Consider the following 14,533-nt stretch of genomic DNA (forward strand, 5'->3'; position numbering starts at 1 on the left):
CCCTTTGGTCCTGTAATTCCACTTCTGGGAATTTTTCCTAAGGAAATAATTCAGAAGAAAAAAGTGATACGCACAGAGATGTTAAGTGCAGCATTATTCACCATACTAAAAAATTAGAAGTAATTATTTCCCTCTTCTAGGCTTTTTGACATATTGGCTCAGTAAATTATGGTGTATAAATTTAATGAGTATTATGCAGCTACTAAAATAATTATAAAGATTGAATCATGAAATGTTTACAATATAAAAACAATAAAAAATGTACAATGATTACAGTAATAAAAATATGATGTGTAAAGACACACTAGATGGACAAAAATAAAAATGGCTCAAACAAAAATTTTGTTAAAATCTGTCATTATCAAGATGTAGTGGTTTTTTTGTTTGTTTGTTTGTTTTTCCACAGACAATGTTGGAAATGAGGGGAAGAGTCTTCTGGCAACACAGTGCAATTTGGATATTAATAGACAGAACTTAGATTAATGTGTTTGCTCAATATAATTTAAATGTGAGGAAATGAATGGTCCCAAATGTCTCTAAATAGGCTTAGAGGGTCTTTGCAAACAGGCAGCTTTTTGTTTAAGGGCAAGAACAAAGAGTATGTTCTTTGCAAAAGTATTTCTACCATGTTCAATGTATCCTATAAAGCCTTCAACATTTTCTACAGAATTATCAACAAATACTCATAGATGTGCAAACAAGGTGTTGTGTGGCTACCAATAAATATAAATCCTGGAGGGGTCTCACTAACTTTCTATGTAAAGATACTTTCATACTTTTGCATATACTATTTCCTTAACAAATGCCCTTTCTTCCTAAAACCCCAACTAGTGTATTGAATGAATTCCTATTCTTTCATCTTTTACAACCAGGCTTAAATGTTGTTCATATCTGCTAAATATTGCTAGATCCAACCAGGTAAAGTATAATACCCTCTTCAATAAACTATCATTATATATTTTTTGTGATTATTTATTTACATATAATTCATACATTAGATTATGACTCCACTGAGGGCAAAGGAAAAATAAATGGTAAATAAGGACTGAAACTGAGTGAAATGATTGACAATGAATGAAAATGCTAAAGGGTTTACATTTCATCTTGCAATCAATGGGAAGCCAATGATAGTTTTGGAACAAAGAAAGAGATAATGATAAAGGTGTAAAAAATTAATATGGTGGTAGCATAAAGAACGGAATGGAGAGAGAGAAATCAATGCCAGGAAGTCCACTTAAGAGAGTAATGTAGTAAAGTAAGAAGTTCAAATGAAATATAAATACAGGTCCAAATGGTGGTGGCAGTAAGAAGAAATCTGGGATGCATATCGAAAGGAAAAAGTGACAGATTGTGTCTTTAATCTTAGGGGAGGATGAAAATGCAAAATATAAAGATGACACTCCAAATGCTCAAGCCTAAGAGAACAGAATAGTGGTGACAATAAGAAATAAAGCAAAATAGCCTACACCAGCAATTTTCAACCAGTGTGTCACAAGAACTTTTAAAATATGCTATACTTGCCCTAACTGGTTTGGCTCAGTGAATAGAGCGTCAGTCTGCGGACTGAAGAGTCCCGGGTTCAATTTTCATCAAGGACACATGCCTAGGTCGTGGGCTCAATCCCCAGTAGGGGGGGATGCATGAGACAGCCAATTATTGATTTTCTCTCATCATTGATGTTTCTAACTCTCTCTCCCCCCCAAATCAATTTAAAAAATAAAGAAATAAAACATGCTACAAATGATTAGTCAAAATACTGACCTCTTTTCCTTAGACTGTCAAATGAAAAAAATGACAACAGCAACACAATAGCCTTCTGGTACGAATTGATCAAAATTATACCTGTATTTTTGTCAGACCAGCAAAAAAATGTATTTTTTGGTGTGCTATAGATTTTTAGTAATTAGCTTCTGAATGTCATGAGGTGTAAAGACTGAAAGCCGCTGATCTAAAGAATGTTTGTTTTGAAAGGTAAAGGTTACAATAGATGAAGGTTACAATTTTGAGTTTCTGAGAACAGACATAACCTATAAATAAGATGTTTTCTTATTTCACTATCTGTTTATTCCCATATTCCCTTCTCCTACATTTTTCTTCCTTTGTATTCAAATCTAACTAGATCGAGGAAAACCTTATTAGTTGAGGAAATTAGTATTATAAAAAGGTCACTTAAAATGAATCCAATAAAAAGACAAAAAAATTCATAGTAAAAAGTGGGAAGAAAGTCTGATTTGGGAATTTTTCTTTAAAAATAAAATTAAAATTTATAATAAGGTTTATTTCTTTTACATTGTTATAATTTTAAAAAATACGCTAATTCTTAGAATAAACAGAGAAAGAATAAAGTCCCCCCCCCCCCTTTTTATTGATTGTTTACAGAGAGGAAAGGAGAGAGAGAGTTAGAAACATGGATGGGAGAGAAACATCTATCAGCTGCCTCTTGCACACCTCCTACTGGGGATGTGCCCGCAACCAATGTACATGCCCTTGACGGGAATCGACCCTGGGACTCTTGAGTCAGCAGGCGCTCTATCTATTGAGCCAAACCAGTTTTGGCAAGAATAAAGTTTTTATTGGTCATAATATCAAACTTATAGTACAAACTGAAATTCTTAATTTCAAGTTCATCTTTAACACCACAATAATAGTCATTTAAATAAAAGTTTTAGCCCGGCCAATGTGGGTCAGTGGTTGAGTGTTGACCTATGAACCAGGTCAACAGGTCAACCAGGAGGTCTCAGATTCTCCTTCAGGGCATGTGCCTGGATTTTGGCCTCAATCACCAGTAGCGGGTGTGCAGGAGGCAGCCGATAGATGATTCTTTCATCACTGATGTTTCTTTTTATCTCTCTCTCCTTCTCCTTTCCTCTCTGAAATCAGTAAGAATATATTTAAAAATAATTTTAGGGGACTCTACCCTTCAAGGGCCTCTTTCTTTTTTTAATTTAAATTCTTTACTGTTTAAAGTATTACATAAGTCTCCTTTCCCCCCACTGACCTCTCCCAGGCTGCTACCACCTCCCCTGCACATGCCCCCCCCCCCTACTGTCTTTTGTTCATTGGTTATGCACATATGCATGCATACAAGTCCTTTGGTTGATCTTTTAACCCCCCCCCCCCCCCCCAATCATTCCCTGTGCCACAACCCCATAAGGGCCTCTTTCAATCTTTTGATATTTAATATGTATATTTTTATTGATTTCAGAGAGGAAGAGGGAGAGAAACATCAGTGATGAGAGAGAATCATTGATCAGCTGCCTCCTGCACACCCCACACTGGGGATTGAGCCTGCGACCCAGGCATATGCCCTTGACTGGAATTGAACCTGGAACCCTTCAGTCCACAGGCCAACACTCTAGTCACTGAGCCAAACCAGATAGGGCAATCCTTTGATATTGAAATAATTTTCATTTGAAGAGCCTATTATATTTTCATCCTTATGAATTTTGTGTTTTCTGTCATTACCTAGACTAACTTAATTCTATGTATTTGTCAATGGCTTTATATGGTTTGAGTAGTTCTCCAGTCACTTTTTACAGTCTTTATAAAATCCTTAAAATCTTTTTTTGTGTGTGACAGATTTGCAATAAGTTCGCATTATGTTTTCATTGAAATGTTGGATATTAATATAAAGGGGTTGAGATGCAGGCTGATATTAAATGGCAAGGGATGTCTGAGTGGAGACTAATATATTTTCCTGTTACGACAATTTTTGCTTCTCTATTCCACCTTGTAATTATGAGGGCTCATATAAGGAATGCCTGTATTATGAGAACAACCTGACTTCTAACACACATAACCACCTCATTAACTCCAGTACCCTGTTTACACAGTTTCAATTTCCTTTTTAAATATAATTATTTTCCAAAGCAAAAAACACACACAAACAAACAAAACCAATCTTGTGGATTTTCTGTTTCAATATTTATTACAGAGGTTAAGGTTAATCTATCCTCTTTATTCTAAAGCACAAGTTCTGAAGAACATAATATCTAATTCCAAGATTATTCCAAGGGTCCCAACCCAACACAGCTCAGACGGCAAGGGCACTTTTATCCTATTCTGTGTAACTCAGTTATTGGGATGACCAATTAATGAATCAGTCCTACTGGATGGATCCTTTGTGTTTCATGTCTTTTCTCTTCTCTCCCTCTCTTTGTCTATATCAGGGACTGGCAAAATATAATTGACCACCTATTCTTATAAATAAAATTTTAGTGGAATACAACCACATCCATTTGTTTAAAATGCACTCTCTATGGCTGCTTTCACACTACAATGGCAGAGTTCAATAGCTGTCATTAGAAATCATATGGCCCACAAACCTAAAATATTTACTATCTGGACCTTTAGGGAAAAGTTTGTTGACCTCCTGATCTATATTGTAGGGAATTTCCTCTGACTTACTTTCTAAATCTTTTACTGAAACAAATATTTTTGAGGACTTATTATGTATTTGGTTCTAAGATAGGTGCCAAAGGAACTATATTAGGAATGGTTTCTGCTGTCCAGAAGTTAAGATTAATTGAAGAGTCGACACTAATGTATATAGTTAAATTACAGTGTGCAAGATAAGCTAGGAAAGTAAAAATGTCAAGAGTGACCAGCCAGAAGGTGGCCAAAATAACTGAAGAGGTGAGATTACAATATATGATGATGAGACCAGAGAAGATGCATTTTAAACAATGAATGATTAAAATTTAATGACAAACTTTACATTAAAAGAAATACCCAAATCAAGATGTGTATAGAAACAGAATATAATGGTATACTCAATAAAGTAAAAAAGATAAGGTAGCTTTACATGTCAAATACATAAAGCAATATTAGTTTTTAAGGATTATTTAACACAAAGTTATAAAAATTTAAGTAAAGATTTCAAATTGATTTAATGAAAAAAACCTACAACTGCATTCTTATTTTTTTCTTTATCATAAAATGGCCAAGTGGATTATCTGTTAAATAAATGAAAATAGGACTTTTACAGATGGTATCTTAAGGGGGAAAATCAAAATAAGCCTGTAACTTGGTACTAGTTAAGCATTTAATGCCATCAGAGAAGATGGCAAGGCTTTTCTGATCTGTAATTCATAGAAGTCTATCACTTCAGTTCTAACAATGCTGGATACTTACATCAATATTGACAGGTTCTATTGTGTTTATATGCACATTGGGAGCCGATGAGGACCGATCTCGTTGTCCAAACTGATTTCGATGATCTTCATCTGCTGGTCGGAAAGGCTGTGGAATTGGAATGGATTTTGAAGGAGACGGACTGGTGAGCATTTGGGGCCTGGAAAAATTAAGTCATTCGAAGATAAGATTCAGAGCAACTTTATAGAGATAGTAACATTAAAAAAATGGATGATATAAAGATTTCGTTGTTTTCAAATTCTCAAATAAATTGCTAAAATAAAGCATTAATAACCCAGCAGGAATAGGTTTTAAAAGTATTAGTTTAAAAAACTAATATGCCTACAACTATTACCTCCAGGGACTATGAATGATAACATTGATTCTTATCCAGAAAACTCCAGGGAAACCTATAAGTGGCTAGAAATTATCTATGGTTAGTCAGCTGAAGAAACTCTTGTCTTTTAAAGTTACACAAGATTGCGTTAGGTCAGGGGGTAGGGAACTTCTGGCCTGTGTGGTGGGCCATATGAGAAATCAAAGATTGTTTGGTCTAGCCTTGCTAAGACATTAGGGTGAGTTCATTAAATGCTTGATCAAATATAGGAGGTTAATTTTTAAGTTGGTAATTTTGTATGGCCTGGGAATGATGTTATAAATATCCAAATGGCCCCCCACCCCTGCTCTAGGGAGAGACTGAGTGAATAAAATCTGCCATTTATTTATTTATTTATTTATTTATTTATTTATTTATTTATTTATTTATTTATTAACTTTTTCCATTCCTTGACAGCAAAGTCACTAAAATGACTTTTTAAAAAAAAAATAGAAAATATTAGGCAATTATAAGTATTTTGAGAATATGCATGTGTATTTCAGGACCTGAAAGATATTACCTGTTACTTTATCCAAGAGGTAAATTAAAATCCTGAACAACAGCAAATGATCATTTCCAAATTCAAAAGCTGATCCTGATTCTTACAGTGTCAGTCTTCTATGTTTTGGAATATTTACTAGTATTATACCCAAGAACTGACATAAGAGACATCTAAGAATCATATACATTAAACACTAAAGCAAATATTTATAAGAATCGTTTTCTGATGAAGCCATGAAAATAGGTTACAGAAAGGTCTATATTCTGTTACTGCAGATAAAAAGGTCTCTCTCAGCACTGTCTCCAAAATAAATCACAGAGCACACTAAATATTTGACAGACTGTAAATAGCTGTGAGGAGTCTGCCCCTCAGAAAGAGGGCTGGGAAATGAGGATCCCTTGGAAGATAAAGTGAACTCCATCAGGACCAATGAATGACTCAGTACTAACAGCCTCTCTTATCATTTTACCTCATCTTATGCAAACTCTGTATTTATTATTTAGTGGTTACAACATAGCCAGAAAGACAATGATGTGAAGATAAAAAGATATTTTGTGAGGGGAGAGGGTTTAAAGAAGAATAGGAAGGAAAGACATACAATAGAAAAGAAATAAAGGTTTGAAGAAACAAAGAAGCCAAATAGTGACAAAAACCTTAAGAACAGAGCATGTTAACAGAATCTAAATCATAACAGCTTATAGTTTACTTCTCTGAAGCACACTATTAAGGGTAGGGAAAGAAATACGTACTTTGTTTATTCATATTAACTAAATGAATCTACACAGAATTAACACAAAAATAATAAAATGCTATGTACTTTAAAAAATTGGTATTAGCCTAATGAGAATTATAGGTAAAGACTGATAAAACTGGCATTTAGGAAAATTAGCATGCTCCATTGGTCTCTTAATTCTGTTAAGAAACTTTTAGTTTGTGACAGAGCTGTCTTTACTTTTGCTTTAGGCAGCCAAATGTACACTCTATGCTAAAAGATTTTGGAAGCAGGTAAAATAATGTAAAATGAGAATATTAGTTTTTTTGTTTTTTTTAAAGTTTGGGAAAATGCAGATTTTTTAAAAGCTATTTTATATAGACTGATTTGAAGTCTCAAGACAATAGCATACTTTAAGGTAGGTCTTGAAAACAGAAAAAGCCCGAATTAATTACAAGATAGTCTAATTAATATAACTGATTTTATGACAACAAAGTGACAGCAACTCATTCTTGAAACTTAGTGAATTAAGATAGCAATATGTAACATATATCAAATTAGAAATATGTATGCAAAGGACATTAGTACAGAAGTAAGAAAAACAAATCCTCGCCGAAACTGGTTTGGTTCAGTGGATAGAGCTTCGGACTGCGGACTGAAAGGTCCTGGGTTTGATTCCGGTCAAGGGCATGTACCTTGGTTGCGGGCACATCCCCAATAGGGGATGTGCAAGAGGCAGCTGATTGATGTTTCTCTCTCATCGGTGTTTCTAACTCTCTATCCCTCACTCTTCCTCTCTGTAAAAAATTAATAAAATATATTAAAAAGAAAAAGAAAAAGAAATCCTGGATTTAATCTGGTAAGTTTTATTATGATATCTAAAGAAAAAATGGATATAATAGACAAAAAGGATATCTACTTATTACATAAAGCATGGAAGAATATAATTTTCCAATTAGTATGTAACACCACTCAGGGAATGATATGTGCTGATCCACAAAGTCAATTTATCTAGCTTTGAAGGCAAGTGTATTATAATTTGGGAGAACACTCAAGTTATTATATCTTGATGTCACGAACATCTGAACCATGTCCTAATTCCAACCTTAACAAAAACAATCTTTTGATTATGATTTGGTTTCACATAAGTATCTTTCAAAGTAGAGTGTGTGTTGGTCCATCCAACATAATTAGTTTGGGCTACACAACAGGTCTATTTCTAGCTAAAATGAATTACCTAGCATTCTAAATTAGTGTTTTCTGATTCTGGTTAATATAAACCAGTATATCCCTAACTCTCATCATTTTTCGGAATTGATAAAACTGAATTTCCATGATAGCAATTCTTTACTAAAACCAAGACAATTTATACCATATAAAGTATGTTGGCAGTTGGCAAACTGGCTTTCACCTCATAATATGTCTACCTTAATCTTGCTGCAAACCTCTTTAAAGTAGTACCAAATAAAAAACTATATATATGTTTTTACATTTAACACCTTTCAGTAAATTACCAATTAGTTTAGGTCTCATTTTAATCTTGAATATTAAAAATTTTGAGGCAGTGACTACCTCTGTTCAGTGATATGCAACTTTTAAAATGCTGCCTTTTCAATGATGTATACATTCCAAAGAATTTTTTAAAAGTAGAAATGTGGGCGCCTCTAATTCCTTATCCAAACTGGGCAATGTATCACTTCTCCAATGTCTTGGTTACATCTATTTTCAAACGTGTTTCATGACCATCATGATTGTTACCAGAGTTAACAAAATGCAAAGAAATTCTGATATAGAACAGAATTGGCATCTATCTTTTCAAACTAACCCTATACACTTGTAAGAGAAAAGCATCAGGAAAATAAAAGTTTAAACATCTTCCCCAAAATTTGCTCAAGACCAGAATCTACTTCAGATTACTATGAATAAAGTACCTATGGCATAGGCAAGTGATTTCTTAACTTAAAGCTAGCATTTCCATCACTGGTAAGCAAATGTCCTGATCATTACCATTAATAACTTTCAGAGAGGCCAACCTAATTTCATTATGATATTCTGTAACTCTGCTCACAGAACTGGGATGTGACATTAGAAAGGCATCACAGTCTATATAACCTGTCAGAAGTAAATGTTATAGTTAAAGGATTAATTAAAAATCAAAACAATAACATTTTGATTTGCTCTCCTAAAATATATATAGTTGCATACAAATGATGGAAACAGCAGGTATAAGATGACTGTTACAACGTGTTAAGAGCACATAGTGGTTGCATTTTCTATGTGGTCTAAAATAAGAAAATACACCCAACTCCTTAATACAAAAGTTTTTTTGCTAAAATTTCTAGCCTATTACATCTCCAGAAAGATTGGCTTCATAAACATTATAGGCCTATTGAGAGTGTCATATTATTATTATTATTATTATTATTATTATTATTATTTTTAAATGTCTCTGGATAGAAGAAATAGCATTACATTATGAAGAGAATAAGTAGGGTTAAAACTGACAATAAGTATTTCTGATCTTAATTAATTATCTCTAGAATAGTCTAGAACAGAATACTGTGTGGAGACTTTATTTTTTCACTGTAGGCTTCCAGATATAATTTATCCTTCCTCAAATCCCATAGGGAAAGAGTAAAAAGACCTGTGTAAGAAATGCTTCAAAGTAAACCAGCAGCTTCTAAACTCATCATCATCTCTTTTTTCCCCTAGTAAGAAACTTGAATATGTGGATGACTATGTACCTCTTTATCCTCCACAACTAATTAATAGTATTAATTTTCCTTTTACATATTATGAATATTCATTCCTTCTGTATGCTACTACCACTTCAGTTTGTCTTCATTGCTTCTCACTGTCTTCACAACCAGCATCCTAGTTGGCCTTCTTTACAATAGCATACAATTTATCTGTATATCACTATTAAGTGATTCTTTCTTTAAAACCATTTTGATCAGGTTAGTCCTTTGCTCAAAAAACCTTAATTCTTTTTTACCTTCTTACATGTAAATTCCAACCTAAATTCCTAGACTCTCTAATCTAGTTTTACACACACTTTTCGACTTAGATTAGGCTCTCTTCACTATCTCCTAAATAAACCACTGCTATTTCCTTTATTTATGCAATTTCTAATTCCCACACCCCCACCCTGGCCCCACTTCCTCATCCCAATCACCAGGCTTTTATTCTCCAGGCTAATTCAGACTTTAGGATTCTTCAATTTAAATCTCACTTTCTTCATTAAATTATCTTGACTACTCTCTCTCACTATCCTTTCCTCCTGTAAACAAAAAATATTTGTCCTTATCATATAGTTTTAAATACTGTGCCATAAACTATAGATTTTAATTATATATTATTTTTATTGTTTGCCAATGTCTCATATGTTAATGCTAGGTTTCTAAATGGAAGTCATGTACCAGTACTTCTATATCTGATATTACCCAATAAAGTGATGAGCACAAAGTAGGGACTCTAAACCCCGTGTAGCTATACCAAATGTATATATTAAATACCTGACTGGTGTAATAAGTTTATTACAATCCAGATGTTGAAAAAGTTTATAGTAAACTAAAGATCCAAAAGAAACCAGCTCAAATAGCATGCCACTTGAACAGCAGGAGTCAAATCATACCCAAAAGAGTCGGAGGAGTGTGTGGAAGGGGATGATCCAGACGTAAGGGTAGTCTCTGCAAAGGAGGCCTCCTCCTGTGGTATTGGGTGGTGTTCAAAAAACTTGGAGACAAACAGCAAACTGTGAGGCAAAAACAAAAACAAAACAAAACAAACCTAACTTGTGCAAAACCCAGAAGCTTCATACATCAGAATACATTATAGACTTAACAGAAATATTGGAGATCAAATTTCATTTTTAGAAATGGTTGTTAAATTCAATTAGTTGTGTTTTTGGCTTATTTTTAAAAATTAAATCGTATTTTAAAAGGTAAGCTCAGAGTCTGAAAGTAATTGTTGTATACAGCAAATTTCTACATATCAGAAGGGAAAAATCATGCTTTATGTTAAGGAATTAGAAAAAAATGTAACTATTGCAGTCAGATTACATCATTATAATATGCTTTAAAATACAGAGTTGAATTCAATTTGTTCAAGTGATCATAAAAAGTAGTAACATCTTAACAGCAGCAGCAACTACAACACACAAAAAGATTAAAAGAGATTGTCTAATTTGTTAGAGAAACTCTAGCATAAAAAGCAAATAAAAATTTTAGAAAAAGATACACTAGGTATAAAAAATTTATATCTTACTTTTAAATAAATTGGGGGTGCAGGTGGGGTTAAAGGAGGTGGAGATATAGAAATAGAGAAACAGAATTTACAAAATAGCTGACAGGATCAGATCCCTTGATCTGTGGTCCAAAAATATAATGGTTAAGTTAATTGAAACAACTGCTCTCCTCCCCAAAACTATAAGTGATTTCTATGGGTAAAGGATCTTTGTTAATTGAAAAGGAATATAAAACATAAATGAAATGTATAGCTGAACCAGAAGTACAATTTTGGAGTAAAATACAGGATATACTACATACTACTCTCCAGATACACTTAAAGAAAATTCCCTGTAACAACTCTCTATTGGACAAAAAATTCCCACAGACTCAAAGACATACTAGTTTCACATTCAGAAAAATTAAATGTAAAATGGTAGGTAGAAATCTTTTTGATTACTTACTCAAGTTGGTCATAATTAACACACATCAGTGGAACCTCTGTACTACAACGCTGGTGAAATTTATAACCACATGTTTGACAGCGGAAACCCTGGAAAAGCAGCTTTCGACAAAAGTCACAAAAGGCTAAGGTGAAAAAAGTTTTCCGTACCTACAAAGTAAAACATCATAGAGAATTTCAAAACTTGCAAGTATCTTTTTAGGAATCAACTTATTTACTCTCTTATTTAAAATAGCAAACCTTTTACATATTTATAGTATGAGAACTGCCTTACACGCTAATGTACTCAAATAAAAACCAGTGGCTTCAACATAGTAGATAGACTATGTATTATCTTTCACCCAATAACCAATTTAAAAAGTCAGAAGTCTTGTTGGGAAATGAATAAAAAATTCAAAACTAATTTTAATCTTGACTACCTAAACATAAAAGAAGAGATTAGATACGAAGAGGGAATAGAACTTAAATAAAAGATAAAGGTACAATTTAATAATTATACAAAGAAAGAAGTTACAAGATGCTCACTAGTATTACTATTTAAAATCACAAAGATATCCAACAGAGAAGCCACAACCTCCTTCCCCCCCCAAAAAAAAAACACACCACAAAAAACAAAAACAAAAAACAAACCATTGAGAGGAGGGAAAATGTAAAAACATTTATTTATAATTACAAAAACAAAGCTATTTGTAATTTTATGAACATCGAAACAACCCTGCCTAAACTTACTAACTAGGATAAGAAACAGGAAAATAACATAAAAGACAGTAAGAACACTTAACAAACCATCGTTTTGTTAGAGGACTAGAACACCTAACTGAGTTTGGGAGCATTCCTCTGTGAAACTTAAAAGACATGTAAACACTCCACATCACAGACAAATGCTCTCCTACAACGATTTTCAACCTTTTTCATCTCATGGCTCACATAAACTAATTACTAAAATTCTGCAGCACAACAAAATATATATTTTTGCCATTTTGCAAAAATGGGTATAATTTTGATTAATTCACACAGGATTGCTATTGTAGTGTTGGCCACTGTCATTTTTATTTATTTATTTATTTGATAATCTAAAGGAAAAGAGGTGCCTCTGATTAAACACCATGTATTGCATGTTTCAAAAATTCTTGCAGCCCACGAGTGTGCCTCGTGTGGCACACCAACACCAGCGCATCTCCTGTGGTGCCTCCGAATGAAAACAGATGATCTACCACACCTGGGTCACATAAACAGAATGATGCTAGGGAGGCTCTCTCTTCTTTGGTTGTTTTAGGGATGCTCTACCTTGATAACTACCAAAGCTAGAAACTGTTTAAAAAGTATTAATTTGTGTAATTAATAAGCAGAAAACATAAGGTTAAACAAATACCAAAATGTTAACAATGGCTATTTCACAGTGGTGAGAGTATGGGTGATTTATATTTTGTCCTCTGTTTTTTTACTGCATATTCTCAATTTATCCAAGTTTTTTAGACAGTTTTAATAAAAAACTAAAGTTAAAAATATATTTTGCACTATGACCCAGCACACATCTATATTCATATAATAATACTTATCCTAACTATATACATATACATTAGAATTTTCTAATCTATTACAGGCAAATGCTTTTCATGAATTATTTTTTTAAAAATATATTTTATTGATTTTTCACAGAGAGGAAGAGAGAGGGATAGAGAGTTAGAAACATCGATGAGAGAGAATCATCGATCAGCTGCCTCTTGCACACCCCCCACTGGAGATGTGCCTGCAACCAAGGTACAGGCCCTTGCCCGGAATCGAACCCGGGACCTTTCAGTCCGCAGGCTGACGCTCTATCCACTGAGCTAAACCGGTCCCGGCTTTTCATGAATTATTAAATTGAACACAATACCCACAGTTTACCAAACTCTTCCCAATAAACATATTAACAGGTATAAACGTTATTTAAAAATGTTTCATCAAGAAATGGCACCTTAGAAAAGAAAAGGAAAGAAAAGGAAAGAAAAAAGAAAAGAAAAGAGAAAAGAAAAGGCATCTTAGCATATAATTTTTCTGGTTTGTGAGAACTTTTAGGTAGTTTTAAAAATATCTTTGGTTTTCTTCATCTTCTTTTCTATTACCGGTATCACTTTCTAGGGAATTTAAAAAGGCAACTGCTTGTTTTTAGCTTTGTTCCTTTTCCATTTGTTTCTTGATATTCAAGAAATTAGAAGATCTTTAACATTTACGTGACCACTATTTGACAAAGTCAAGAATCTTTTTTGCTGCTAGCATAATTTCAGAAGACAGAGCACAGAAAAATACTAAACTTTCGCATAGGAATAAGCATTTTATAGCCACCCGATTCTCTTTGCTAACCATTCAGACTTTCACTCCCTTGATAATCTGTATCATGAAACCCTAATTTCTCTTCCTGCATTAATTTACTTAATTGTAATCTTTCTTACTATCACTGACTTATAATTGAAAGTTATGTGTAACGGGTTGTGTGTATATGTAAAGGAGAACAAGACACACACACACACACACACACACACACACACACACACACACACGAGGGGAGAAGGGAGAAGTAGGAGCAGAGAAAAATACCTGAGAGGAGAAAACATGGGTATGCACTTTAGTATAAATTGCAAGTGACAAATACAGGATGGAGCAAAAGTAGGCTTATAGTTGTGACTACATGAAAAGTTGTATTATTTCCTTTTTTTTAAAAATATCTTTTTAATTGTTTTTTTTTACAGACAGTAAGGGAGAGGGTTAGAGTTAGAAACATCGATGAGAGAGAAACAGCGATCAGCTGCCTCCTGTACACTCCCCACTGGGGATCTGCCCCCAACCAAGGTACATGGCCTTGACTGGAATTGAACAGGGACCTTTCAGTCCGCAGGCCAACAATTTATCCACTGAGCCAAACCGGTTAGGGCCTGTATTATTTGCCATATGAAAAACTATAAACCTACTTTTGCCCCACCCTGTACTTGTATTTTTAAGTATTCATTTGTCAATAAAGGTGAACACGAAAAGGTATTTCTTTTCTTTTTGTCACAATTTAGACTTATTCTGAATTTGAGCATATTAAGACACGAATGCTAAATTAATTGGAGGCATAGACCAGGCAATCTGCATGCATTAA

The 14,533-nt window shown here is 33.6% G+C and overlaps 1 protein-coding gene across 9 annotated transcripts in view; it reads right to left on the reverse strand.

The window, feature by feature from the left end:
- The window catches only part of BRAF (B-Raf proto-oncogene, serine/threonine kinase), a 124,352-nt gene that overhangs the window by 49,692 nt on the left and 60,127 nt on the right, over nt 1–14,533 (reverse strand). For 4 of the 9 annotated variants that reach the window (XM_045577525.1, XM_045577522.1, XM_045577518.1 and 1 more), the window contains 4 exons: nt 11,414–11,562; nt 10,358–10,477; nt 5,134–5,293; nt 2–37 (listed from right to left, as the gene is read on the reverse strand). In XM_045577525.1, coding sequence (XP_045433481.1) covers nt 2–37; nt 5,134–5,293; nt 10,358–10,477; nt 11,414–11,562 — 465 coding nt within the window. The remainder of the gene's footprint in view (nt 1; nt 38–5,133; nt 5,294–10,357; nt 10,478–11,413; nt 11,563–14,533) is intronic. The other 5 variants (XM_036428698.2, XM_045577536.1, XM_036428700.2 and 2 more) reach the window with 2 other exon arrangements.

The sequence above is a fragment of the Pipistrellus kuhlii genome, unplaced genomic scaffold (assembly GCF_014108245.1).
Source record: "Pipistrellus kuhlii isolate mPipKuh1 unplaced genomic scaffold, mPipKuh1.p scaffold_m20_p_10, whole genome shotgun sequence".
In the NCBI taxonomy this organism is placed as follows: Eukaryota; Metazoa; Chordata; class Mammalia; order Chiroptera; family Vespertilionidae; genus Pipistrellus; species Pipistrellus kuhlii.